The sequence below is a fragment of the Somniosus microcephalus genome, chromosome 1, assembly GCF_052327205.1.
Source record: "Somniosus microcephalus isolate GS21.2 chromosome 1, FLI_Smic_1.0, whole genome shotgun sequence".
NCBI lineage: Eukaryota > Metazoa > Chordata > Chondrichthyes > Squaliformes > Somniosidae > Somniosus > Somniosus microcephalus.
In genome coordinates this window covers 99,308,205-99,333,676 of record NC_140987.1, presented here as the reverse complement: position 1 = coordinate 99,333,676, position 25,472 = coordinate 99,308,205, and the positions used below count along the sequence as shown (strand labels likewise).

Here is a 25,472-nt window from a genome sequence, read left to right as displayed (position 1 = left end):
CATGAGGATGAGCATTTTAAATTTAAGGCATTGGGGGGACTGGTTCCCCCTTGTAGGTCAGCAAAGACAGGGGTGATGGGCAAGCGGAACACAGGCAGCAGAGTTTTGGATGAGCTGAAGTTGATGGAGGATGGAAGGCTGGCCAGGAGAGTATTGGAATAGTTGGGCCTGGAGGTGACAAAGGTGTGGATGAGGGTTTCAGCAGAAGGTGGGCTGAGGTGGGGGGTGGGGGGGAAGGCGGGCAGTTACGGAGGTGGCTGCAGATGGTCTTTCTGATGGAGTGGATATAGGGTGGGAAGCTGAGCTCGGGGTTGAATTAGATGCTGAGGTTGCAAACAGTCTGGTTTAGCTTGGGGCGGGGATGGAATTGGTGGCAACTGTGCAGAGCTTGTGGTGTGGGCTGAAGTAAATGGCTTTGGTCTTCCCAATGTTTAGCTGGAGGAAATGATAGGAATCAAGCATAAATGAGGATCACACTTGGTGTATATGGGAGATATGCTGATGAAGATGTAAGATATACACTCTAGCCTGGAATTCCCACTGGCGCCTGTCTGATTTTGTGCTGCTAATTAGGTGGATTAGTGGGTGCTGGGAAGTGGGGTGAAGATTAATTTCACCTGAGCCCTGACCACTTTGTTCCTTCCGCTTTCGTCCACTGTCATTTCTAGTGGAAGAGTCTGCGCATTTTTGGATGAGCACATGCAAATGCAGTAGTGATGTAACAGATCCCGTTTTCTGTCATTTCTACCTGATTTGTACTGAATCATAATCGCAACAATAGCAAGCTGGTGTGCTGGGTTGCTAGATGCTGCCTTGAAGAAGGAAGTGAATTTACAGAGACTAGCTTATATATTTGCAAATTATGTTTAAACCATAGAGACACGGGGGGAATTTTAAGCCCCCAGAATGGGCGGAACAGTGGTGGCGGCGCATTAAAATGGGAAACTCGACTCCAGCCCGCCGCAAACGTGCCTATTTCTGGTTTAACCGTGGCGGGTTGGGATCGGGCGAGTATCCCAATCGCGAGAGGCGGGTCAGTCATTATAATATGTTGTTGAGGCTGCATGCTTCAGATTTTAGCAGCCATTTTGATTTAATGGCTACGGGCCAGGTTTCCCAAGGCTCGGGAAACCCGGCAGCTGACCGGAGGTGAGAACTGCTGGATCCAGCAGGTAAGTGCTTTATCAGCACCCCTTGTGGACCAGGAGGAGCAGGAGTATTCCCACTACCCGCCCCCAACCCCCCCTGGCCCCCCAAACTAACCTGCTGCGATCTACCCTCCCCACGATCACCAGACCCCAACCCAACACCCGACCCCCAACAATCGACCGACCCCCCTCCTCCCCAAGATCTCCAGAGCCCCCTGTGATCTGATCTCTAGAACCCCCCTCCCCCCAGGATCTCTCCACCCCATGATCTCTTCCTCCCTCCTCTCCGCTCCCCTGCTGCGGCCTTGTAGCGCAGCCTTTCTCGCCCGGCAGCGGCCAGCCTCTGAATCTGGCTGGCTGCTGGACGGGAAACTCAGTACAAAATTCTAATGAGGTTCTGGCATTGAAATCTGCAGGACCTCCAGCTTTTCCGGGTTTCCTGGCCGCACCTGCTCCCTTTGATCCTCCCCGTGAATATCGAGGCCATAGAAGTTTACAGTGCAGGAGGAGGCCACTTGGCCCAGCGTGCTTGAACCAACTCTTTGTTCGAGCAATCGAAAAATAATCTCACTGCCCTGGTCTCTACCCAGAGCTCTGTATCTTCCTTTGCTTCAAATATTTATCTACTCTTTAAAAGATACAATAGTCTCTGCCTCAACTACTGCATATGGCAAAGCATTCCATGCTCAACAACTTTCTCCTAATCTTCCCCTCGCTCTCCGAGTGATAATTTTAAATTAACCCCTTGTCACTGGCACTCCAGCCAGACAAAATAGCCTCTCCCTATTCATCCTATCAAAAAAGTTTGAAATTTTAAAAACCTTTATTAAATCTCTTAGCTATCTCTGCTACAGTGGAAATAGTCCAGGATCTTAAATCTCTCCCCATAACTAGTTTCCCACCGTTGGCATCATCTTGGTGAATCTATGCTGTACACACTCTATGGATTTAATGTCCTTTCTATAATGGTGTGCCAAAAACTACATACAGAACTTTGTGGCCTAACCAGTGCCTTGTATAAAATTATCATAACTACTTTGATCTTGTTCTTTCTGGCCCTATTTATAAAATGGTAAACGTGCCATTATGGTCACCCTTGGAACTTTTATATGTGTGGAAGAGTAACATTTCAGTGTATGCAAAGCAATAATTAAGCTGCACCAAAATCTTGGTAGGGTTCCTTACATATGTAAATGTCTGACTGATGATTAGACTGGATGGTTTTTCAACATGAAGAGCGTTGCATAGAAACATAGAACATAGAAGATAGGAGCAGGAGTAGGCCATTCGGCCCCTTGAGCCTGCTCCGCCATTCAATGCGATCATGGCTGATCATCCAAATTTAGTACCTGGTCCCTGCTTTCTCCCCATACCCCTTGATCCCTTTAGCCTTGAGAAATATATCCAACTCCTTCTTGAATATATTTTAATGAATTGGCCTCTACTGCCTTCTGTGGTCGAGAATTCTACAGGTTCACCACTCTCTGGGTGAAGAAATTCCTCCTCATCTCTGTCCTAAATGGCTTACCCCTTATCCTTAGACTGTGACCCCTGGTTCTGGACTCCCCGACCATAGGGAACATCCTTCCAGCATCTAGTCTGTCTCGTCCTGTTAGAATTTTATAAGTTTCGATGAGATCCCCTCTCATTCTTCTAAACTCCAGCGAGTACAAGCCAAATCGATCCAATCTCTCCTCATACGTCATCCCTGCCATCCCAGGTATCAGCCTGGTGAATCTTCGCTGAAGTCCTTCCATGGCAAGAACATCCTTCCTCAGATAAGGTGACCAAAACTGCACACAATACTCAAGGTGTGGTCTCACCAAGGCCCTGTACAACTGCAGCAAGACATCCTTGTTCCTGTACTCGAACCCTCTTGCTACGAAGGCCAACATACCATTTGCCTTCTTAACCGCCTGCTGCACCTGCATGCTTACCTTCAGCGACTGGTGCACAAGGACACCCAGGTCTCGTTGCACTTCCCCTTCTCCCAATCTATTGCCATTCAGATAGTCTGCCTTCCTGTTTTTGCTACCAAAGTGGATAACCTCGCATTTATCCACGTTTTATTGCATCTGCCATGCTTCTGCCCAATCACCCAACCTGTCCAAATCATCCTGGAGTTTCTCGGCATCCTCCTCACAGCGCACACGCCCACCCAGCTTTGTGTTGTCTGCAAATTTGGAGATATTACATCTAGTTCCCTTGTCTAGATCATTAATATATATTGTGAATAGCTGGGGTCCAAGGACCGATCCCTGCGGTACCCCACTAGTCATTGCCTGCCACTCGGAAAAAGACCCGTTTATTCCAACTCTTTGCTTTCTGTCTGCCAACCAGTTCTCTATCCAAGTCAATACCTTGCCCCCAATCCCATGTGCCTTAACTTTACACGCTAATCTCTTATGCGGGACCTTATCGAAAGCCTTCTGAAAGTCCAAATACACCACATCCACTGGTTCTCCCTTATCTATTTTACCAGTTACATCCTCAAAAAATTCCAGTAGATTAGTCAAGTACGATTTACCCTTTGTAAATCCATGTTGACTTTGTCTGATCCTTCACTGTTTTCCAAGTGCTCTGCTATTACATCTTTTATAATGGACTCTAGCATTTTCCCCACTACCGATGTCAGGCTTACCGGTCTGTACTTCCTCGTTTTCTCTTTACCACCTTTTTTGAATAGTGGGGTAACATTAGCTACCCTCCGATCCATGGGAACTGTTACAGATTCCATCGAATGTTGGAAGATGACCAGCAAAGCATCTACTATTTCTAGGGCCACTTCCTTAAGTACCCTAGGATGTAGATTATCAGGCCCTGGGGATTTATCGGCCTTCAATCCCATCAATTTCCCTAACACCATTTCCCTACATATACTGATTTCATTCAGTTCCTCCCTCTCATCAGACCCTATGTTCCCCGACATCTCTGGGAGGTTATTTGTGTCCTCCTTTGTGAAGACAGAACCAAAATATATATTTAATTGTCTGCCATTTCTTTGTTCCCCATTATAAATTCCCCTGATTCTGACTGCAAGGGACCTACGCTTGACTTCACCAAACTTTTTCTCTTCACATATCTATAAAAGCTTTTAGTCAGTTTTTATGTTCCCTGCAAGCTTACACTCATATTCTATTTTCCCCTTCTTAATTAATCCCTTTGTCCTCCTTTGTTGAATCCTAAACTGCCCCCAATCCTCAGTATAGCATTTCATAGAATCATAGAATGGTTACAGCACAGAAGGAGGCCTTTAGGCCTGTCGAGCCTGTGCTGGCTCTCTGCGAGAGCACTTAAGCTAGCCCCATTTCCCCATAGCCCTGCAATTTTTAAATTTCAGGTACTTATCCAACTCCCGTTTGAAAGCCGTGATTGAGTCTGTCTCCACCACCCTTTCGGGCAGTGCATTCCAGATCCCAACTGCTCACTGAGCAAAAATGTTTTTTCTTGTGTCGCCTTTGGTTTTTGTGTCAATCACCTTAAATCTGTGTCCTCTGGTTCTCGACCCTTCTGCCAATGGGAACAGTTTCTCTCTATCTACTCTGTCCAGACCCCTCATGATTGTGAACATTTCTATCAAACCTCCTCTTAATTTTCTCTGCTCTAAGGAGAACAACCCCAGCTTCTCCAGTCTATCCACGTAACTGAGGTCCCTCATCCCTGGAATCATTCTTGTAAATCTTTTCTGCACCCTCTCTAAGGCCTTCACATCCTTCCTATGCGGTGCCCAGAATTGGACACAATACTCCAATTGAGGCCGAACCAGTGTTTTATACAGGTTCATCATAATTTCCACACTTTTGTACTCTGTTCCTCTATTCATGAAGCCCAGGATCCTGTAAGCTTTTTGAACTGCTTTCTTAACCTGCCCTGCCACCTTCAAAAATTTGTACCCTTTAGTTTATATTTCCTCTGCTCATTCTTTCTACCAAAATGTATCACTTGCACTTTTCTGCGTTAAATTTCATCTGTCACGTGTCCGCCCATTCCACCAGCCTGTCTATGTCCTCTTGAAGTCTATTACTATCTGCCTCACTGTTCACTATACTTCCAAGTTTTGTGTCATCTGCAAATTTTGAAATTGTGCCCTGTACACCCACATCCAAGTCATTAATATATATCAAGAAAAGCAGTGGTCCTTGAGAGGGTGCAGAGGAGATTTACCACAATGGTTCCGGGGATGGGGGATCTTAGCTACAAGGACAGGTTGGAGAAGCTGGATTTGTTTTCATTACAGCAAAGGAGGTTGAGGGGTGATTTGATAGAGGTGTACAAGATTATGACGGGTTTGGATAGGCTAGACGGGGAAAGGCTGTTCTCAGTAGTTAATGGTACAAGGACTAGGGGACACAGATTTAAGGTTTTGGAAAGAGATAAAGGGGGGATGTGAGGGAAAAACCTTTACGCAGCGAGTGGTGATGACCTGGAATTCGCTGCTGACGGAAGTGGTGGAAGCGGAGACACTCAAGGTTTTCAAGTGGAGACTGGATAGGCACTTGAGGGAAATAAACTTGCAGGGCTACGGGGATAGAGCAGGGGAATGGGACTGGCTGGATTGCTCTACAGAGAGCTGGCACGGACTCGATGGGCCGAATGGCCTCCTGTGCCGTTATGACTCTCTGGTCCTAGAACCGACCCCTGGGGAACATCACTGTCTACCTTCCTCCACTCCGAAAAGAAACTGTTCACCACTATTCTCTGTTTCCTATCACTTAGCCAATTCCGTATCCATGCTGCCACTGTCCCTTTTATTCCATGGGCTTCAACTTTGCTGGCAAGCTTATTATGTGGCAATTTGTCAAACGCCTTTTGGAAATCCATGTACAGTACCTCAACTGCATTACCCTCATCAACCCTCTCTATTACCTCATCAAAAATCTCAATCAAGTTGGTTAAACATGATTTGCCTTTAACAAGTCCGTGCTGGCTTTCCTTAATTTATCCACACTTGTCCAAGTGACTGTTAATTTTGTCCCTGATTATTGTTTCTATAAAAGCTTCCCCACTACTGAGGTTAAACTGACTGGCCTGTAGTTGCTGGGTTTATCTTTATACCCTTTCTTGAACAAGGGTGTAACATTTGCAATTCTCCAGTCCTCTGGCACCACCCCTGCTTCTAAGGAGGATTGGTAGATTATGGCCAGTACCTCTGCGATTTCTTCCTTCACTTCCCTCAGCATCCTAGGATGCATCCCATCTGGTCCTGGTGACTTACCTACTTTAAGTACAGCCAGCCTTTCTAGTACCTCCTCTTTATCAATTTTTATCCCATCCAGTATCTCCTCTACCTCCTCCTTCACTATGTCTGTGGCAGCATCTTCCTCCTTGGTGAAGACAGATGCAAAGTACTCATTTAGCACCTCAGCCATACCATCTGTCTCCATGCGTAGGTCTCCTATTTGGTCCCTAATCGGGCCCACTCCTCCTCTTACTACCTGTTTACTATTTATATGCCTATAGAGGATTTTTGGATTACCTTTTATGTTAGCTGCCATTCTATTCTCATACCCTCTCTTTGCCCCTCATATTTTCTTTTTTACTTCTCCCCTGAACTTTCTATATTTAGCCTGATTCTCAGATGTATTTGCAATCTGTCATACGCGCTCTTTTTCTGCTTCATCTTACTCTCTATCTCTTTTGTCATCCAGGGAGCTCTGACTTTAGTTGCCCTATCTTTCCCCCTAGTGGGAATGTACCTCGACTGTACCTGAACTATTTCCTCCTTAAAGGCAGCCCATTGTTCCATTACAGTTTTGCCTGCCAATCTTTGATTCCAATTTACCCTGGCCAGATCCGTTCTCATCCTACTGAAATTGGCCTTCCTCCAATCAAGTATTTTTACTCTAGATTGCTCCCTGTCCTTTTCCATAGCTAATCTAAACCTTATGTTGCTATGATCACTGTTCCCTAAATGTTCACCTACTGACACTTGCTCCACTTGACCCACCTCATTCCCCAGAACCAGATCCAGCAGTGCCTCCTTCCTCGTTGGGCCAGAAACATACTGATCAAGAAGGTTCTCCTGAACACACTTCAGAAATTCTTCCCCCTCTCTGCCTTTTACACTATTACTATCCCAGTCTATATTAGGATAGTTGAAGTCCTCCATTAGTTCTTGCATCTCTGTAATTTTTGTGCAAATTTTCTCCTCCATATTTTTCCCACTATTTAGTGGCCTATAGAATACACCTAGTAGTGTAATGGCACCTCTATTATTTCTTAACTCTAGCCATATAGATTCTGTCCTTGACCCCTCCAGGACATCCCCCCTCTCCAGCAGTGTAACATTCTCCTTAACCATTACTGCCACACCACCTCCTATCTTTCCTTCCCTATCTTTCCTGAACGCCTTATATCCAGGAATATTTAATACCCAATCCTGCCCTTTTTTTGAGACAGGTCTCCGTTATTGCCACAACATCATATTCCTCCTGTTGTTTATTTGCACCTGGAGCTCATCAGCCTTGTTTACTATGCTTCGTGCGTTCACATACATACACTGTAAACCTATCTTAGACCATCCTGCGTTTTCTGTTAGTCTGACCCCACCTTACTATTTCTTACTTTAGTGCTAACCATCTCTCCCAATCCTTTGTGCCCTTTGTTTCTCCTTTCTAATGCTACATCCTGGTGCCCATCTTCCTGCCAACTTAGTTTAAACCCGCCCCAACAGCACTAGCAACCCCCCCCGCGAGGATATTGGTACCAGCTCTGTGAATGAAAGTACTTGAAAACTAAACACTGTACAGATATCCAGTGGAACTGGGCACTTGCAAGGTTAATTGTATAAAATGCAGAGGCAACCACAAAGTGCCAATAAAATTGCAGTAACAAATACAATACACCTCTGTCAGTTAAATTGTAGTTGTAACTTAATTGATGATCAACATCAGCAACAGAATAAATTATTGAGAAACAATCTTTCAGAACAAGCAAGTGTTCAAAGCAGCTGTCACAATGTCAGTGTTGTGGCAGCCAGATCAGGCAAGTAAATAAATAACACAATAGAACCTCCATTTTCTTTACTCAAATTATCCAGCATCCTAATTATCCACTTAAACCAGGCCCAAGATGTTGAAACTGCCTAATTGTTTTTTGTTTTATTTGTATTTCAGCATCTTTTCTTGGTGAATAAAACTGTGTAATGCCTTTGATTATTTGTCTTATATTTGATTTCACTCCAGTGCTCGGGTATTGCTTTTCCCTCCTTCCCTCCCAAATTCAGCCAACTCCAGAACTTTCAGGCTCAACTGATTTATTCCGGACTTAATTTTTCTCCTTCAGTTACAATTTTCTGAAAGATGAGGATGTTTTGATGAAAATTTATTGCAAGATTAGAGATAATTTTGTGCTCTTCATATTCTGAAACTGGCATTCCTCAATGCTACGCTTGTCCTTTTGGCAAAGTACACTTGTGTGTAGCTCTGATATATGCATTAGAGTAATAATAATGTATATTCAACCATTCTTCTTGTTAAGTCTGTGTGTCCCAGTTAAGCTTATTATAAATCACTGGACACAGACCACAAGAATAACTTTAACAGGTCTTTACTATTCGGAGGTCAGGGCTGAACTGCCCAGTAAATCCCTACACAACACTTATATACCGGTGTGGTCACCACCGGTATTACAGTATACAGCAGCCAAGAGAAAGTAGTACATCTCTTAAGGTAGTTCTCTTAAGGTGGAACAGGTTACATACACCACACTTCTCTTCCCACTCCCGCTCCAAAATCTGGAGTCCCCCAAGGATCTATCCTTGGCCCCCTCCTATTTCTCATCTGCGTGCTGCCCCTCGGTGACATCATCCGAAAACACAGCGTCAGTTTCCACATGTACACTGACGACACTTGGCTCTACCTCACCATCACCTCTCTCGACCCTTACACTGTCTCTGATTTGTCACGCTGCTTGTCCGACATCCAGTACTGGATGAGCAGAAATTTCCTCCAACTAAATATTGGGAAGACTGAAGCCATTGTCCTTGTTCCCCGCCACAAACTCCGTTCCCTAGACACCGACTCCATCCCTCTCCCTGGCCACTGTCTGAAGCTGAAATAGACCGTTCGCAATCTCGGTGTCGTAGTTGACCCTGAGATGAGCTTCTGACCGCATATCCACCCCATCACCAAGACTACCTACTTCCACCTCCATAACATCGCCCGTCTCCGCACCTGGCTCAGCTTATCTGCTGCTTCAACCCTCATCCATACCTTTGTTACCTCTAGACTCGACTATTCCACTGCTCTCCTAGCTGCCCTCCCATCTAACTCCCTCCATAAACTTGAGCTCATCCAAAACTCTGCTGCCCGTTTCCTCACTTGCACCAAGTCCCGTTCACCCATCACCTCCTATGCTCGCTGATCTAAATTGGCTCCCGGTCTGGCAACCAACGTTCCCTCTCCGCTGCGCAGCTCTCTGCCAGTTCCGCGTAGCCCGGAACCAACTTTTCCAATGGTAAAATTCGCGCATGTGCGAAATTGTGAGTGGGCTGTGCAGCCCTTTTAAAGGGGCCGCATTCAAAAAAAAATTAGGGGGAACATTGCTGGCAACGCCTCGATTTTAAAATTCTCACCCTTGTTTTCAAATCCCTCCATGGCCTCGTCCCTCCCTATTTCTGTAATCTCCTCCAGCCGTACATCCTTCCGAGATCTCTCTGCTCCACCAATTCTGGCCTCTGACGATTTTAATCGCTCCACTATTGGTGGCCGTGCCTTCAGCTGCCTAGGCCCCGAGCGCTGGAATTCCCTCCCTAAACCTCTCTGCCTTTCTACCGCTCTCTCCTCCTTTAAGTTGCTCCTTAAAACCTACCTCTTTGCCCAAGATTTTGGCCACCTGCCCTAATATCTCATGATGTGGATCGGTGTCAAATTTTGTTTGATAACATTCCGGTGAAGCGCCTTGGGATGTTTAAGATGCTATATAAATGCAAGTTGCTATTTTTGTACCTACAAAAAATTCTGGTTGAAATAATAACAGACCAGAAATTCCTGTCAGGAATGTTAATGGCTGCTTAATATTACACTGCCTGCTGTCGTACAGAGGCAGTAACCTATTTATTTTAAATGCATTAATCATTTGTCTGCTCATATTACGAAAAGTCATTTCTAACCTAATATATTCTGAGCACACATTGAAAGCTTTTTGGGCAGTTATATGTGAGCCTGATGTCTTATTTAGACTTCAGTGTTGCTTAAAACTGGTAGAAATATATATTTGTAACGTAAGTGCATTCATCCCTTATTTTCTGCTTTTCAGAGGGTCGTTTGCATCTCCAGGATATCCCTTCCATAACCAGCAGAGGGCACCTGGAGGCCACCCCAGACCTGGTAGTGGACTCTTCCTACTACAGCAACTTTTATCAGCCGTCTCTCTATCCAGCTTACTACAACAATCTTTACAACTATCCCCAGTACCAGGTGGCGGTGGCAGGAGATTCACCTGCTTCTGACGTAGGCTCAACACTGGGAGGGACAACTGTGAAAAACAGCCTTCGGGGCCTCTCTGCATCATTAGTCTCTGGCCAGACCGGAAACCAGTGGCAGGTAGGATGGACACTGATTTCCCCAGTGACAAAATATTATTATTGTCATTTTACTAATGTGTATAATTATTAAATCTTGAATAAGCTGGTTTGTACAAGGAAACTTTGGGGCATTGTTCCTGACCTTTGCCCCCAGGGAATGCCCATTCCCCAGCTACAGGGGTGAGGAGAAAGGAGATGAAACCTGTTGTGTCTCAGGCCTTTTATATTTCTTTGGCTATCAGGGGCGTCCCCTGTAGGGTGGGCCTGGGCCTGTAATGGACACAGCCGTATCGTTCAGATGTAAATGAGGTGACTGCAGGTGTTTCTGGACTCCGCTTCTATTTTCTGAAATATGTCCATAGGGCAGCCATATGTAAGGCGTCCCTAGGAGCTAGCAGTGGAGAAAGCGGGGTTGGGGGAAGGGGGGGGTGCCGGTGCACAAACATACCATATTACGGGCTCAAGACACCAAAACCAGCTGCGTTTGGCCTAGATAGGCATTTGGGTTTAACCTTGGCCAGCCAAGTTTCCCAGGCCTCGGGGAAACCTGGCAACTCAAGGGAGGTGAGGACAGCTTTGGGGGAATAGGTAAATACCTTTGTAGCATTGCTTGTGGGCCAGGAGGAGCTGAAATGCTTCCCCTCAGCCCATCAAGCTACCTTATTCCCTGCCATCGGACCCCCACCATCTGACCGCTGTGCACGGGGCCCCAGGGATCGGAATCCCCCCCCACCCCATGATCCCACGAACTCAACAGCAGGTTCCTTACCTGCTCCTGCTCCTGCAGCCTCCTCCGAAGCATTCCCCGCCCGACAGGGAGCCAAACCTATCAATCAGACTGGCTTCCGGGCGGGGAACCTGTTGGGGGGGAGAAAAAAAGCACGCTGTGGAGTTAAAACTGCACAGCATCCCGCCCATAACTCCTCTCCCCCCTGCTTATGCAACCTGCCCCTATCAATATCGGGGCCATTGTGTTTGAGCACCAACCAGCTGTATCACCGCTTCCTCCTTGTTTTATTGGCGAATGTTTGACTTCAAATTCTCTGTACGCTAATCAACAATTTAGCATTGAACCCATGCAGCCTAGCTGTACCTGAGTACTGATGACCTGTTATCAGTGTAATGATTGGGAGTTAAACCAGTACTTACAAACTAAAACACCCATAAATTTGACACCTTTTAACATTCCTATTATTTGCTTTGGACTTGTGGATCCAGACAAGTTTGTCTGTTAAAAACAGGTTGAGTTCATCAGATCTTGCATGGTATATCTGGAACAAAGGGTTTATTTATATTGCATATGTTTTAATTTTCAGAGAAATGAAAGTGATGAGAAGGTAAGTACTCAGTTTTCTTTCCAATTTACTCGTCTCCGCTCCACAGTTTTTTCCACCTCAATTTTTTTAAGTCCTTTCAGATCTAACACCTTCAATTCTTCGAGTTTTTTTTGTCCATATGCTTCGGCTGCATGTACTAATTTTATGTTTCCCCTCATTTTGTGCTTGTTTTAATCTTGTCTCTTACCAGGGCTTGCCTGGACAGCACTTCCTTGTAGCTGAGACGCACTGTACATGACTTTGAACATCATGGTTCCTCCTCGCATTAGCTGACAAGATAGTGGCATTCATGTATTGAGGGCAAAAACTTTGCAAAAGTCTATACCGTATATACTGCAGGAAAACAGACCATGTAAATATTATAGGGAACAGCAGGCCCTGTATACATTATGGGTGAAATTTCTGGCTGGGTGTCACACACAACGGGAGGCTTCTCTTTAAAAAATAAATAAATAAATAAATAAATCACAAGCATTGCATCTGGAAAATGTTGTCCAATATATCCGATGCTGTATATCATAAAATTAATTTTATTATGAGTTTCAGGAAAAGTTTATGTCTTACTGAATTGATGGTTGGTGGAACTGGCTGGTAATCTGAATTCTGGGCATTAAGGTCCTTCAGAAACAGTCCTGCTGTTACTGCCTTTGTTAAAATAGCAGCCAGAAAAATGTCATATGCACACACTTTTTTGATAATACTGCACCCCCAAATAGTTTCCTAGAACAGTCAGATTGCTGCCACCCTCAAAAGGAAGAGCACATATTGGGAAAATTGTAACAAAATAATGCAAACAAAATGTTCAAGCTTTGTCAAATTGTACAGGATTGCTGGAAAAGAATTAATGGGCTGAGGCAATTGGTGAAAGCAAAATCCAGTGCAATGCTCAAGGGAGAAAGACATGATTGTGCTGATAGGCCCACTGAAGAAGTCTAACTTGACCAGAGGAACAAGTTGGAAAACTCTTCAAAATTGTACCTGATGTCAAAACATCTACCCTGGAGTCACAGATGTCGAGTAAGTTCTAATTACTTTTCCTTTTACGATGTTAACTTTCAGTACCATACAAAAAGTTGAAAAAGCATTGCACATAAATGTAACAAACAAAGTACCAAAATCATACTGTAAAATCTCTAAATACATGTAAATCGTCCTCTTTAGTAATTTTGCAAGTGTACCTTGCTCCTCAGTGTATGTACGTAAAACTAACAGCTTGTTTATTGCCCCCTTTTATGTTCACAGATGAGTCATAATCAACTAGTTCCAGTCCATCTGTTCTAGAGGCCGTGACTATTTTGGAGAGCACTGTATATGTACCACAGGCCGTTTATGCCGTTTCTACAGGACCTCTGCCAGAATTACGGTGATAGATCAGGAGAACCCCACAGAAGTTTTCCTCTCGGGAGTCCAATGATGAGCAAGAGTTGCCGTCTGCAGACATGGAAATGTTTCCATTCAGGGAGGGTATTCCAGAATCAGCCGCTGAGTGGTTGGAAAGCCAGTTGGTGCCAGATTCGCTACAGGGTTTACCAGAGGTTTTCAAACTTTCAGAAGGTCCATGATCTTATGGAATGGCGGAGCAGGTTCAAGGGGCTGTATGGCCTACTCCTGCTCCTAGTTCTTATGTAAGGTCCATCATCCATAGAGGCATAGCTCTTGCACCACCCGCAGAAACCTAGAACCTCGCATTGGAGAGTATGAGTCTGCTGAAGTATTCCATGGACAGTGTCCATGCAAATGCATGAGCTGCGTGACATTATGCAGTTGGGCTGGGCACGATGGATGGAGCTCCCTGGTCCAGTTACTCATCACAATGGCTGCGCTCTGCTGCTGCTGTTATGGCAGTGGAGCTGGATCGTTAATTTAGTGCCCTATCTATCTTTTTCAGGGCTTTGGTAGCCTCTTTTCCTGTTCCAGTCTTTCAAACCCAGTTCATGTGAAGGTTGGACCCTTCACCGCGGTGGACCTTCACTTCCTGTGGCAGATTTAGAACTGTTTCTGACTTTTTCTCATGGCGGTACTGACAATATTACATTAAAAACTAATTAATATAACTATAAATAATCGTTGAATAAAGATTTTAACTAATTAAATAAAATAAGGTTAGACTAAGATATGGCAGGGCAGGTTGTGTGTCTGGACTGCAGTATGTGGGAGTTTGTGGACAACGAGATTGTCTCAAGTGAGCACATCTGCAGTAGATGTCTCCATCTTGAATCTCTCTGGCTCAGAGTCCTTGAGCTGGAGTGCGAGTTGGAAACACTCTGACACATATGGGAGGAGGAAGAGTATCTGGACAGTTTGCTCCAGGCCTGGGTCACACCTCGTAGAGAGGTGCAGGATCAGAACGGGGTTGGTGTGACCGATAGTGTGCAGAGTAAGGTGAACCCAGGTAAGAAAGAGAACGAGAATCCACAGAAACTGATCCTATCCAACATGTGCAATGTACTTGCTACCTGTGAGGATAAGGATAAAGACTGTTGCATAGCAGCCAGAATGCGGACCATGGCACTTTGGAGCAGGAGGCTGTCCTAAGGGGGGGAGGATGATGAGGAGAGGAAGTGTAATATGGTAGTTGTAGGGGATTCTATAATTAGGGGGACAGATAGCATCCTTTGTAAGCAAGATCGAGAGACCCACATGGTATGTTGCCTACCTGGTGCCAGGGTAAGGGACATCTCGAACTGGTTTGAAAGGATACTGGAGAGGGAGGGGGGGTGGTGGAGGAGCCAGTCATTGTGGTCCATGTTAGAACCAACAACATAGGGAAGAGTCGGCAAGGGGTCCTGTTTGGGGAGTACCAGGAACTAGGAGCTAAATTAAAGAACAGGACCTCAAGTACCTGAGCCACGTACAAATTGGCGTAGAGATAAGCCGATTAGGGAAGCGAACACGTGACTAACGGAGTGGTGTGGGAAAGAGAGGTTCCATTTTATGGGGCACTGGCACCAGTATTGGGACAGGAAGGAACTGTACCATTGGGACAGGCTCCACCTGAACTAGTCTGGGACCAGGGTCCTAGCGGAAAGGATAAATAGGGCAGTCACAAGGACTTTAAACTAGTAAATAAATGGGGGTGGGGGGGGGGGGGGCTCAGGTGGAAATTGTATAGTAAAAATAATAGTTTAAAAACAAACGCAAGGGAAGAGAGTAGAGTAACGGTCAGAAATTGTGCTTTAGACACTACATGTAGAGGGAAAACTAAAAGATATCAAGTGATTAAACCAGGTGAGAGAAATAGGAAACAAGTGAAAAAAACATTAGAGGAGAAGGACAGGCGAGGAGGGTATGTGGTCCAAATAAGAATTCTTTATACAAACGCACGGAGTATAAGGAATAAATTGAATGAACTGCAGGTGCAAATTGAAATTGAAGGGTATGCCATGGTAGCCATTACCGAGACATGGCTGCAAGACAGTCAGGACTGGGAACTAAATACACCATGTTATAAGTCTACAGAAAAGATAGGGAAGATGGCAGAGGGGGAGGAGTAGCCGTAGTAATTAAGGATGAAATCACTTCAATGATAAGAGAGGATATAAGCAGACAGTGGTGACTATAGGTAGAATTAAGAAATAGGAAAGGGTTTAAGACTGTAGTGGGAGTTATGTATAGACCCCCTAGTAGCAGCTGTGAAGTGCTAGATTGTATAAATGCAGATAATAGACAAGCGTGTAGCAAAGGCAGTGTGGTTTTAATGGGGGATTTTAACTTTCATATAGATTGGGATAAGCAGACTAGCACCTTTCAAAAGGTAGTGAACTTCTTGAGTGTGTCCAGGATATTTTCTACAACAATGTGTCCTAGAGGCAACAAGGGGGAATGCCATATTAGATTTAGTAATGAGTAACGGGCCAGATTTAGTTAACAGCCTAACTGTGCCTGAACATTTATCCAATAGCAATCATAACATGGTCAAGTTCAACGTAGCGATTGAAAGGGAGAAGTGCGAAACAGCTACTAAGATTCTAGATTTGGGCAAGGCCGACTTCAAAGGGATGAGACCGAGACTGTCAACAGTAAACTGGGCAAATCTGTTAATGGGTAAAAGAACAGAAGATCAGTGGGAGATGTTCAAAAAAGAATTCAGGGTGATACAGAACCAGTTTGTACCCCTGAGGGGCAAGAGCTCTTCTTGCCAAAAAAACCAGCCATGGACAACTAAAGAGGCGAGGGGCAACATACAACTAAAGGAAAGGGCATACAATGCAAAAAATAGCACTGATCCTGGCGAATGGGAAAGATACAAAGAACAGCAAAGGGTCACAAAACATAGTAAGAGCTACAAAAAGGGAGTATGGAAGGAAACTTGCAAGGGATGTCAAAATCAACACCCAATTTTTAAATAATCATATTAGGAAAAAGAAGGTAGTCGGGAGCAATGTTGGCCCCTTAAAAACTGAAAGCGGTGATATTAACAATGATAAGGAAATGGCAGACATGTTGAATGATTACTTTGCGTCAGTATTTACAGTAGAGGAAGAGGATAGCATGCCAGAAATCCCAAGATAACTAACACTGAATCAGGGACAGGGACTCAATAAAATTAACGTAAGTAAAATAAGAGTAATGAAGAAAATAATGGCACAAAAGAGTGACAAACCCCCAGGAATAGATGGTTTCCATCCCAGGGTTTTAAAGGAAGTAGGTGCATACATTGCAGATGCTCTAACTATAATCTTCCAAAGTTCTCTCGATTCAGGAACCGTCCCTTTAGATTGGAAAATTGCGCATGTCACTCCCCTATTTAAAAATGGCGAGAGAGGGAAACTAGGGAATTAGAGACCAGTTAGCCTAACATCTGTTGCCGGGAAATTGCTAGAGTCTATAATTAAGGATAGGGTGACAGAACACCTCAAAAATTTTCAGTTGATCAGAGAGAGCCAGCATGGATTTGTGAAAGGTAGGTCATGCCTGACAAACCTGATTGAATCTTTTGAGGGGGTGACTAAAGTAGTGGACAGGGGAATGTCTATGGCTGTTATTTATATGGACTTTCAGAAGGCATTTGATAAAGTCCCACATAAGAGACTGTTAACTAAGGTAGAAGCCCATGGAATTGAGGGCAAATTATTGACCTGGTTAGGAAATTGGCTGAGCAGCAGGAGACAGGCAGTAGGGATAATGGGTAGATACTCAAATTGGCAGGATACATAGATACATAGATACATAGAAGATAGGAGCAGGAGTAGGCCATTCGGCCCTTCGTGCCTGCTCCGCCATTCGATGAGATCATGGCTGATCCTTTAATTCAGTATCCCGTCCCCGCCTTCTCTCCGTAACCCTTAACCCCTTTTGCCCGTAGAAATATATCTAATTCCCTCTTAAATATATTTAATGAGCTGGCGTACACTGCCCTCTGTGGCAATGAGTTCCACAGGTTCACCACTCTCTGAGTGAAGAAATTCCCCCTCATCTCTGTCCTAAATGGTTTAGCCCTTATCCTTAAATTATGTCCTCTAGTTCTGTTCTCACCCGCCAAGGGAAACATTCCTTCTGCATCCAGTCTGTCTAGACCTGTCAGAATTTTATACACTTCTATGAGGTCCCCTCTCAATCTTCTAAACTCCAGTGTGTACATCCCTAAACTACATAGTCTCTCCTCATAGGTCATTCCCGCCATTCCTGGTATCAGCCTGGTGAATCGCCGCTGCACCCCCTCCATGGCAAGAACATCCTTCCTCAGATGAGGCGACCAAAACTGTACACAGTACTCGAGGTGTGGTCTCACCAGTGCCCTGTACAGCTGCAGCAAGGTATCCCTGTTCCTGTATTCTAACCCTTTTGCTATGAAGGCCAGCATACCGTTTGCCTTCTTGACCGCCTGTTGCACCTGCATGCTCGCCTTCAGTGACTGGTGTACAAGAACACCCAGGTCTCTCTGTACTTCCCCCTCTCCCAATCTATTGCCATTTAAATAATAATTTGCCCTCCCGTTCCTGCACCCAAGGTGGATAACTTCGCACTTGTCCACATTATAGTGCATCTGCCATTTATCCGCCCAATCGCCCAGTCTGTCCAAATCGCTCTGGAGCTTCCTGGTCTCTTCCTCTGAGCCCACCCCCCCTCCTAGTTTAGTGTCGTCTGCAAATTTGGAAATGCTGCATCCGACTCCCTGATCCAGGTCATTAATGTAAATTGTGAACAGCTGGGGGCCCAAGACAGATCCCTGTGGTACCCCACTTGTTACTGCCTGCCATTCAGAAAATGAGCCGTTTATTCCAACTCTCTGTTTTCTATCTGACAGCCAGTTCCCTATCCACGCCAAAACTTTCCCCTTTATCCCATGAGCCTCAATTTTCCATGCTAATCTTTTATGTGGGACCTTATCGAAGGCCTTTTGGAAGTCCAGGTACACCACATCTACTGGCTCTCCCCCATCTATTCTACCAGTTACTCCCTCAAAAAATTCCAATAGATTAGTCAAGCACGATTTACCCTTTGTAAATCCATGTTGACTCTGTCCTATCCTGTCCCCATTTGCTAAGTGCTCCGCTATTTCATCCTTAATGATGGACTCCAGCATTTTGCCCACAACTGATGTAAGGCTTACAGGTCTGTAATTACCTGCTTTTTCCCTACCCCCCTTTTTGAATAGTGGGGTAACGTTAGCTACCCTCCAATCCATCGGCACTGTTCCCGAGTCTAATGAATTCTGAAAAATCATCCTTAGTGCATCCGCTATCTCTAGGGCCACCTCCTTCAGTACCCTAGGATGCATGTTATCAGGCCCTGGGGATTTGTCCACCTTCAATCCCTTTAGCTTCCTTAACACCATATCCTTAGAGATATTGATTTGCGTCAGTTCCTCCTTTGCCAATGTTCCTATTTTTCCCGATATCCCAGGGAGGTTTTTTGTGTCTTCCTTCGTAAAGACTGACCCAAAGTATGCATGTGACTAGTGGTGTCCCGCAGGGATCTGTGTTGTGGCCTCAACTATTCACAGTATTTATTAAAGACTTCGATGATGGCATAGAAAGTCATATATCCAAATTTTCTGATGACACAAAGATAGGTGGAATTGTAGGCAGTGCAGATGGAAGCATAAAATTGCAAAGGGATATCAACAGATTAAGTGAATGGACAAAACTGTGGCAAATGGATTTCAATGTAGGCAAATGTGAGGTCACCCACTTTGGACCTAAAAAGGATAGAACAGGGTACTTTCTAAATGTTGAAAAGCTAAAAACAGTGGATGTCCAAAGAGACTTGGGGGTTCAGGTACATAGATCATTAAAATGTCATGAACAGGTACAGAAAATAATCAAAAGGCTAATGGAATGCTGGTCTTTATATCTGGAGGACTATAATACAAGGGGATAGAAGTTATGCTGCAGCTGTACAAAACCCTGGTTAGGCCACACCTGGAGTACTGGGAGCAGTTCTGGGCACCACACCTTAGGAAGGCTATATTGGCCTTGGAGGGAGTGCAGCGTAGGTTTATCAGATTGATATCCAGACTTACAAGAGTTAAGTCACGAGGAGAGATTACACAAATTAGGGTTGTATTCCCTAGAATTTAGGTTAAGGGGTGATCTGATCAAAGTTTTCAGGATATTAAGGGGAACAGATCGGGTAGATAGAGAAACTATTTCCACTGGTTGGGGATTCTAGGACTAGGGGGCATAGTCTAGAAATTAGAGCCTGGCCTTTCAGGAGTGAAATTAGGAAACACTTCTACACACAAAGGGTGGTAGAAGTTTGGAACGCTCTTCCACAAACGGCAATTGATGCTAGATGAATCGTTAATTTTAAATCGGCGATTGATAACTTTCTGTTAACCAGAGGTATTAGGGATATCAGCCAAAAGCGAGTATATGGAGTTAGGTCGCAGATTAGCCATGATCTCATTGAATGGCGGAGCAGGCTCGAGGGGCTGAATGGCCTGCTCCTGCTCCTCTGTTTCCGATTAATGTGACGAAGGCGCTGTCTACAATGGAAATTGGGCTTGTGACACAGAACAGTTTGCCTGTCCTCCATATTGATGCCTGGAGTGTCCCAAGTACCAGTACAGTAGAACTAATGGGTTCAATTGCTGCCTCCTAAGGCACCAAAATATCGGGCAAAACGTGCGCGCACACTTCCAACCAGAAGTCCGTCGCCTGCCATATTGGGAAAGCACAAACGAGACATTCTTTGCAAAAAAAAAGACATTGTAGGAGTCTACGTACTCCTAGCAAAAAATACTGAACTCTGAGAGGTTCAACAGAAAAGGTTTAATTGTTGAGGCTGCATGCTGAACACAAAATGGAGTCAGAGACTACACAAAGTACGACTGCCTTTCATCAGTGCACAGCTTCGACTGCTCCTCCCCCGCTCTGGGCTTAACTATGTTGCAGATCGAGTTTCTTAAAGGTGTGATCCTTCTTAAAGGCATGACGCCTGATTTATAGTCTACGGACCGGAAAGCGGATTGTGTCCGTTCTGTGATCGGTACGCCACACAGCTCCCCCCAGAATCCGCTAGTAGGGAGTGTACGAACCGGCGTGGCGGCTTGATGGCACGGCCAGAACGGCTCTTGGCGGTTGGTGCCGGGAGCGGGGCGGTCGGACGCGTCGGGCTCTTAGGCGGTCTGCCCCGCGGTGGGGGTTGGCCCACTTGAACGGGTTCGTCGGGCTCTAGGTGCGCCAGCTTGAGCCGGTCGACCGACACCTTGTCAGTTCTGCCACCCACTTCGAGGAGGAAGCACTTGTTCCCCGTCTGGAGTACCTTGTAGGATCAATCGTATGGGGGCGTAGAGGTCCTCGGTGGGCGTCATGGCGCCCGAAAACAAATTTGGCCATGTGCAGGCTAGGTGGTACGTGGGTTGCTGGTTCGCTGTGCCGGCCGGTGGGTACCGGAGCAAACTGTTGTGCTCGGTTGGCGAAAGCGCGGCTTTGCTGGTCAGCCGACCGGGGGTCGTGGCGGTGGGCAGGAACTCTCCGGGTACGCGCAGCGGCTGGCCGTACACGAGTTCCGCCGCCGAGGCTTGCAGGTCTTCCTTGACAGCGGAGTGTAGGCCGAGTAGCACCCACGGGAGGCGGTCGATCCAAGCCTCGTCCTCGAGGCTGGCGCGGAGGGACGCCTTCATGGACCTGTGGAATCGCTCGCACAGTCCGTTGGCTTGGGGGTGGTAAGCCGTGGTGCGGTGAACGGCCACCCCGAGGTTTCGGGCGATGGCAGCCCACAGATCAGAGGTGAACTGCGGGCCTCTATCCGACGTCATGTCGGAGGGGACGCCGAACCGAGCGACCCAGGTACCGATGAACGCCCTCGCGATGGCGGTGGTGGTGGTGGACGTCAGTGGAATGGCCTCGGGCCAGCGGGTGGTACGGTCCACGATTGTCAGCAGGTGTGTGTGACCTTGTGATGGCGGCAGGGGGCCGACGAGGTCGATGTGGACGTGGTCGAACCTTCTTTCTGGCACGGTGAACTCCTCGAGTGGGGCTTTGACGTGCTGGTGGATTTTGGCACGCTGGCAAGTTATGCAGGATCTGGACCAGACGCACACATCTTTGCGCAGGCCGCGCCAGACAAATCGGTTGGCCACCAGTCTAATGGACGCGCGGGTGCCGGGGTGTGGGAGACCGTGGACGATGTCGAACACCCGTTTTCGCCAGGACGCCGGGATGGGGTTGCGCCAAGGCGGTGTCGCATTTGACTGTGACGGCGGACGGGCCGCAGGCGACGTCGGTCAGTCGCAGCCCTGGGAGGGTTGTGGGCGCGGAGAGCAGATTGGGGTCGGTGCGTTGCTTCGCTGCCAGTTGAGCATAGCCCACTGCCAGGTGGGCGCCGTGGACGGCGGGGCGGGATAGGCAGTCTGCCACCACGTTGTCTCGACCGGAGACGTGCCGGATGTCCGTGGTGAATTCGGACACCGCGGCGAGCTGGCGTTGTTGCCTGGCTGACCACGGGTCCGCAGATTTCACCATCGCGAATGTCAGGGGTTTGTGGTCGACAAACGCGGTGAAGGGGCGGCCCTCCAGAAGAAATCTAAAATGGCGGACTGCCAGGTACAGTGCGAGGAGCTCGTGGTCAAAGGAGCTGTATTTGGCCTCCGGGGGGCGCAGTTGGCGGCTGAAAAAGGCCAGCGGTTCCCAGGCCCCGTCGACCCACTGTTCGTACACGGCGCCGACCGCGTGGTTGGAGGCATCCGTGAGGGCCACCCTGGCGTTGGGCTGTGGGTGAGCGAGCATGGTGGCTTCGGCGAGCACCTTTTTGGTCGAGTCGAAGCGGTCAACATGTCCGCCGACAACTCGATCGCCATTCTGTCTTTCTTACCCCGGAGGGCTTCGTATAGGGGCCGCATGAGGGAGGCCGCTCCGGGAATGAAGCGGTTGTAAAAGTTGATCATCCCCAAGAACTCCTGGAGGCCTTTGATGGTGGTAGGCCGGGGGAACTGCTGGACAGCTTGCACCTTGGCGGGCAGGGGAATGGCTCCGTCTGCGTGATGTGGTGGCCGAGGAATTTGATCCTGCTGAGGCCGAATTGGCACTTGGCTGGGCTGATGATGAGCCCGTGCTCACTGAGCCGCTGGAACAGGGTGCGGAGGTGCTCGATGTGTTCCTGCATGGAGGAACTAGCTACCAGGATGTCATCCAGGTAGACAAAGAGGAACTTCAGGTCCCGCAGGACCGAGTCCATGAGCCGCTGGAAGGCCTGGGCCGCGTCTTTGAGGCCGAAGGACATTTGGAGGAACTTGAATAGCCCAAAAGGGGTGATTATGGCCGTCTTGGGAACGTCCGTGGGGTGGACTGGCACCTGATGGTAACCGCGCACCAGGTCGACTTCGGAGAAGACTGAGCGGCCGGCCAGTCTAGCCGAGAAGTCTTGAATGTGCGGTATGGGGTACCGATCCGGCGTGGTGGCGTCGTTTAGGCGCCGGTAGTCCCCGCAGGGGCGTCATCCCCCATCTGGTTTGGTGACGATGTGGAGTGGGGAGGCCCAGGGGCTGTTGGAGCGGCAGATGATGCCGAGCTGTTCCATTGTGGCGAACTCGGCCTGCGCGATCTCCAGCTTGGCCGGGTCCAGCCTGCGGGCGTGGGCATACACCGGTGGGCCTGTGGTGGGGATGAAGTGTTCTACTCCGTGCTTAGCAACCTTCGTGGAGAAGGTCGGGTTGGTGAGGGCTGGGAACTCAGCCAGGAGTGCTGAGTAGTCGTCCGTTGAGCGGGCGCGGCACTGCCATGCCATTTCGGTGGGTTGGGCGGGGGGGGGGGGGCCATGGCGCCCGGGATAGGTGACATGGTGTTCATGTCCACGAGGCGGCGCCGAGGCATGTCGACCAACAGGCCGTGGGCGCACAGGAAATCCGCACCGAGGAGCGGGGAGAGCCCCTTGGCGGTGATAAACTCCCAGTGGTAGCGGCGGCCTGCGAGGTCGACGGTGCGGGTGCCGTACGTCCGGATGCCGGTGCCGTTGGCGGCAGCCAGTGCAGGTCCGTGGCCGCCTCGCTGGATCTCGAGGGCGGACGCGGGGATGATGCTGCGCTGCGCGCCCGTGTCGCAGAGGAAACGGCGTCCGGAGGCGCTGTCCGTAACGTACAGCAGCGTGCCTGCTTGCCCCACGGCCATCGCGTAGGCCGGTGTGGGGGCGGTTGGAAACGTGCAGGGATGGCTGTAGAGGCGTGCCCGTGCGCCGAACCGGGTATGGAAGTAGCAGTAGCCCTGGGTCGGAGGGCTTGGGGGACGTGGGGGCCTCGTGGCCGAGCTGTGTGGCCGCGCGATAGAGGGTGGAGCGCACGCCGACGCTGCGGAGGCCAGGTCGGGGGTGACGGCGTGGTTGGAGCTGGCGGACAGGGCCTCGAGGTCCGTGAGGCTGGACGCCACGATCGCCGGGCGGATGCTGGGAGGTAGTTGGCGGATAAAGAGCGTGCGGAAGAGGGAGCCGGGCGGTTTCTCGTCTGTCAGAGCAAGCATATGTGTGAGCAAGTCTGACGGCGTGTAGTCACTGAGGCCCGGGAGGTCGAGGAGGTGGCAGTTGCGCAAGAATTGGGAGGCTGTGAATTTTTTAATGAGCGCGGCCTTGAGTTGTGCGTACTTGCCTTCCTCCGGAGGGTTTTGTAGTGTTGTCCAGACTTTCGTGATTGTGGAGCTGCCCAGGGAGGCAAGGAGGTAGTCGTACATCGTTGCGGTGATGCCAATTGCGATTCGGCTTGAAGGAACCAGGCGGTGGCCTGGTTCTCCCAGAACTCCGGCAGCTTCACAGAAACTGCGTTTGTGTCAGCCATGGTTACGCTTAGGAGCCGTCCTGAGCGTCGGGGTCACCAATGTAGGAGTCTACGTACTCCTAGCAAAAAATACTGAACTCTGAGAGGTTCAACAGAAAAGGTTTAATTGTTGAGGCTGCATGCTGAACACAAAATGGAGTCAGAGACTACACAAAGTACGACTGCCTTTCATCAGTGCACAGCTTCGACTGCTCCTCCCCCGCTCTGGGCTTAACTATGTTGCAGATCGAGTTTCTTAAAGGTGTGATCCTTCTTAAAGGCATGACGCCTGATTTATAGTCTACGAACCGGAAAGCGGATTGTGTCCGTTCTGTGATCGGTACGCCACAACATGCATTTATATAGCGCCTTTCACGACCACCGGATGTCTCAAAAGCACTTTAGAGCCAATGAAGTACTTTTTTCGAGTGTAGTCACTGTTGTAATGTAGGAAACACAGCAGCCAATTTGCGCACAGCAAGCTCCCACAAACAGCAATGTGATAATGACCAGATAATCTGCTTTAGTGATGTTGATTGAGGAATAGATATTGGCCAGGACACCGGGGATAACTCCCCTGCTCTTCTTTGAAATTGTGCCTTAGGATCTTTTACATCCACCTGAGAGAGCAGACGTTTAACGTCTCATCTGAAGGACGGCACCTCAGACAGTACAGCACTCCCTCAGTGCTGCACTGGAGTGTCGGCCTAGATTTTTGTGCTCAAGTTGAAAGGTTGTAGGTTCAAATCAATTGGGATCTGAACCTACAACCTTCTGACTCAGAGGTGAGCGTGCAACCAACCGAGCCACAGCTGACAAATACAGGGCCTAACCCCTGCTTCATTTCCCTGCTATCACTTTGGTTTGCCCCGAGTGCCAGCTTCCGGGAAAACCAACTCTAAACACACTAATTAAAAAAAAAAAAGTCATGTACTCACCACAATCCCTCCCTCTTGAACATGCAATCGCTCCTCCGAGGCTCCCGATGGTCCTGACCCCAGATGCACAGAATAAGTACTTACCTGTTGCAAACTTGGGAGTATTTATCTCCTGCAGCGCCAGCTTCATGATGATGATTTCCAAGGCCCACATTTCTGCACGGGGGTTTATTGTTGTGGTGGGCGGGGGAGCCAATAGTGGGAGCTCCCAAATTTAATCCCCACTCATTTTTTATTTCCATGATATAATTGATTCTCATCCTATTAGCCAATGTTCAGCTCTGGTCTGGACTGAGTACTAAAAGTAAGTAGAATTTCCACAGGAGATTGAGAGAA

At 47.8% G+C, this 25,472-nt stretch overlaps 1 protein-coding gene across 2 annotated transcripts in view; it reads left to right on the top strand.

Annotated features, from left to right (window-relative positions):
• dmrt1 (doublesex and mab-3 related transcription factor 1) overlaps nucleotides 1–25,472 on the top strand; it is a 207,216-nt gene that overhangs the window by 82,848 nt on the left and 98,896 nt on the right. For both annotated transcript variants that reach the window (XM_085984311.1, XM_085984320.1), the window contains exons 3-4: nucleotides 10,407–10,693; nucleotides 11,991–12,011. In XM_085984311.1, the coding sequence (XP_085840437.1) occupies nucleotides 10,407–10,693; nucleotides 11,991–12,011 (308 nt within the window). The remainder of the gene's footprint in view (nucleotides 1–10,406; nucleotides 10,694–11,990; nucleotides 12,012–25,472) is intronic.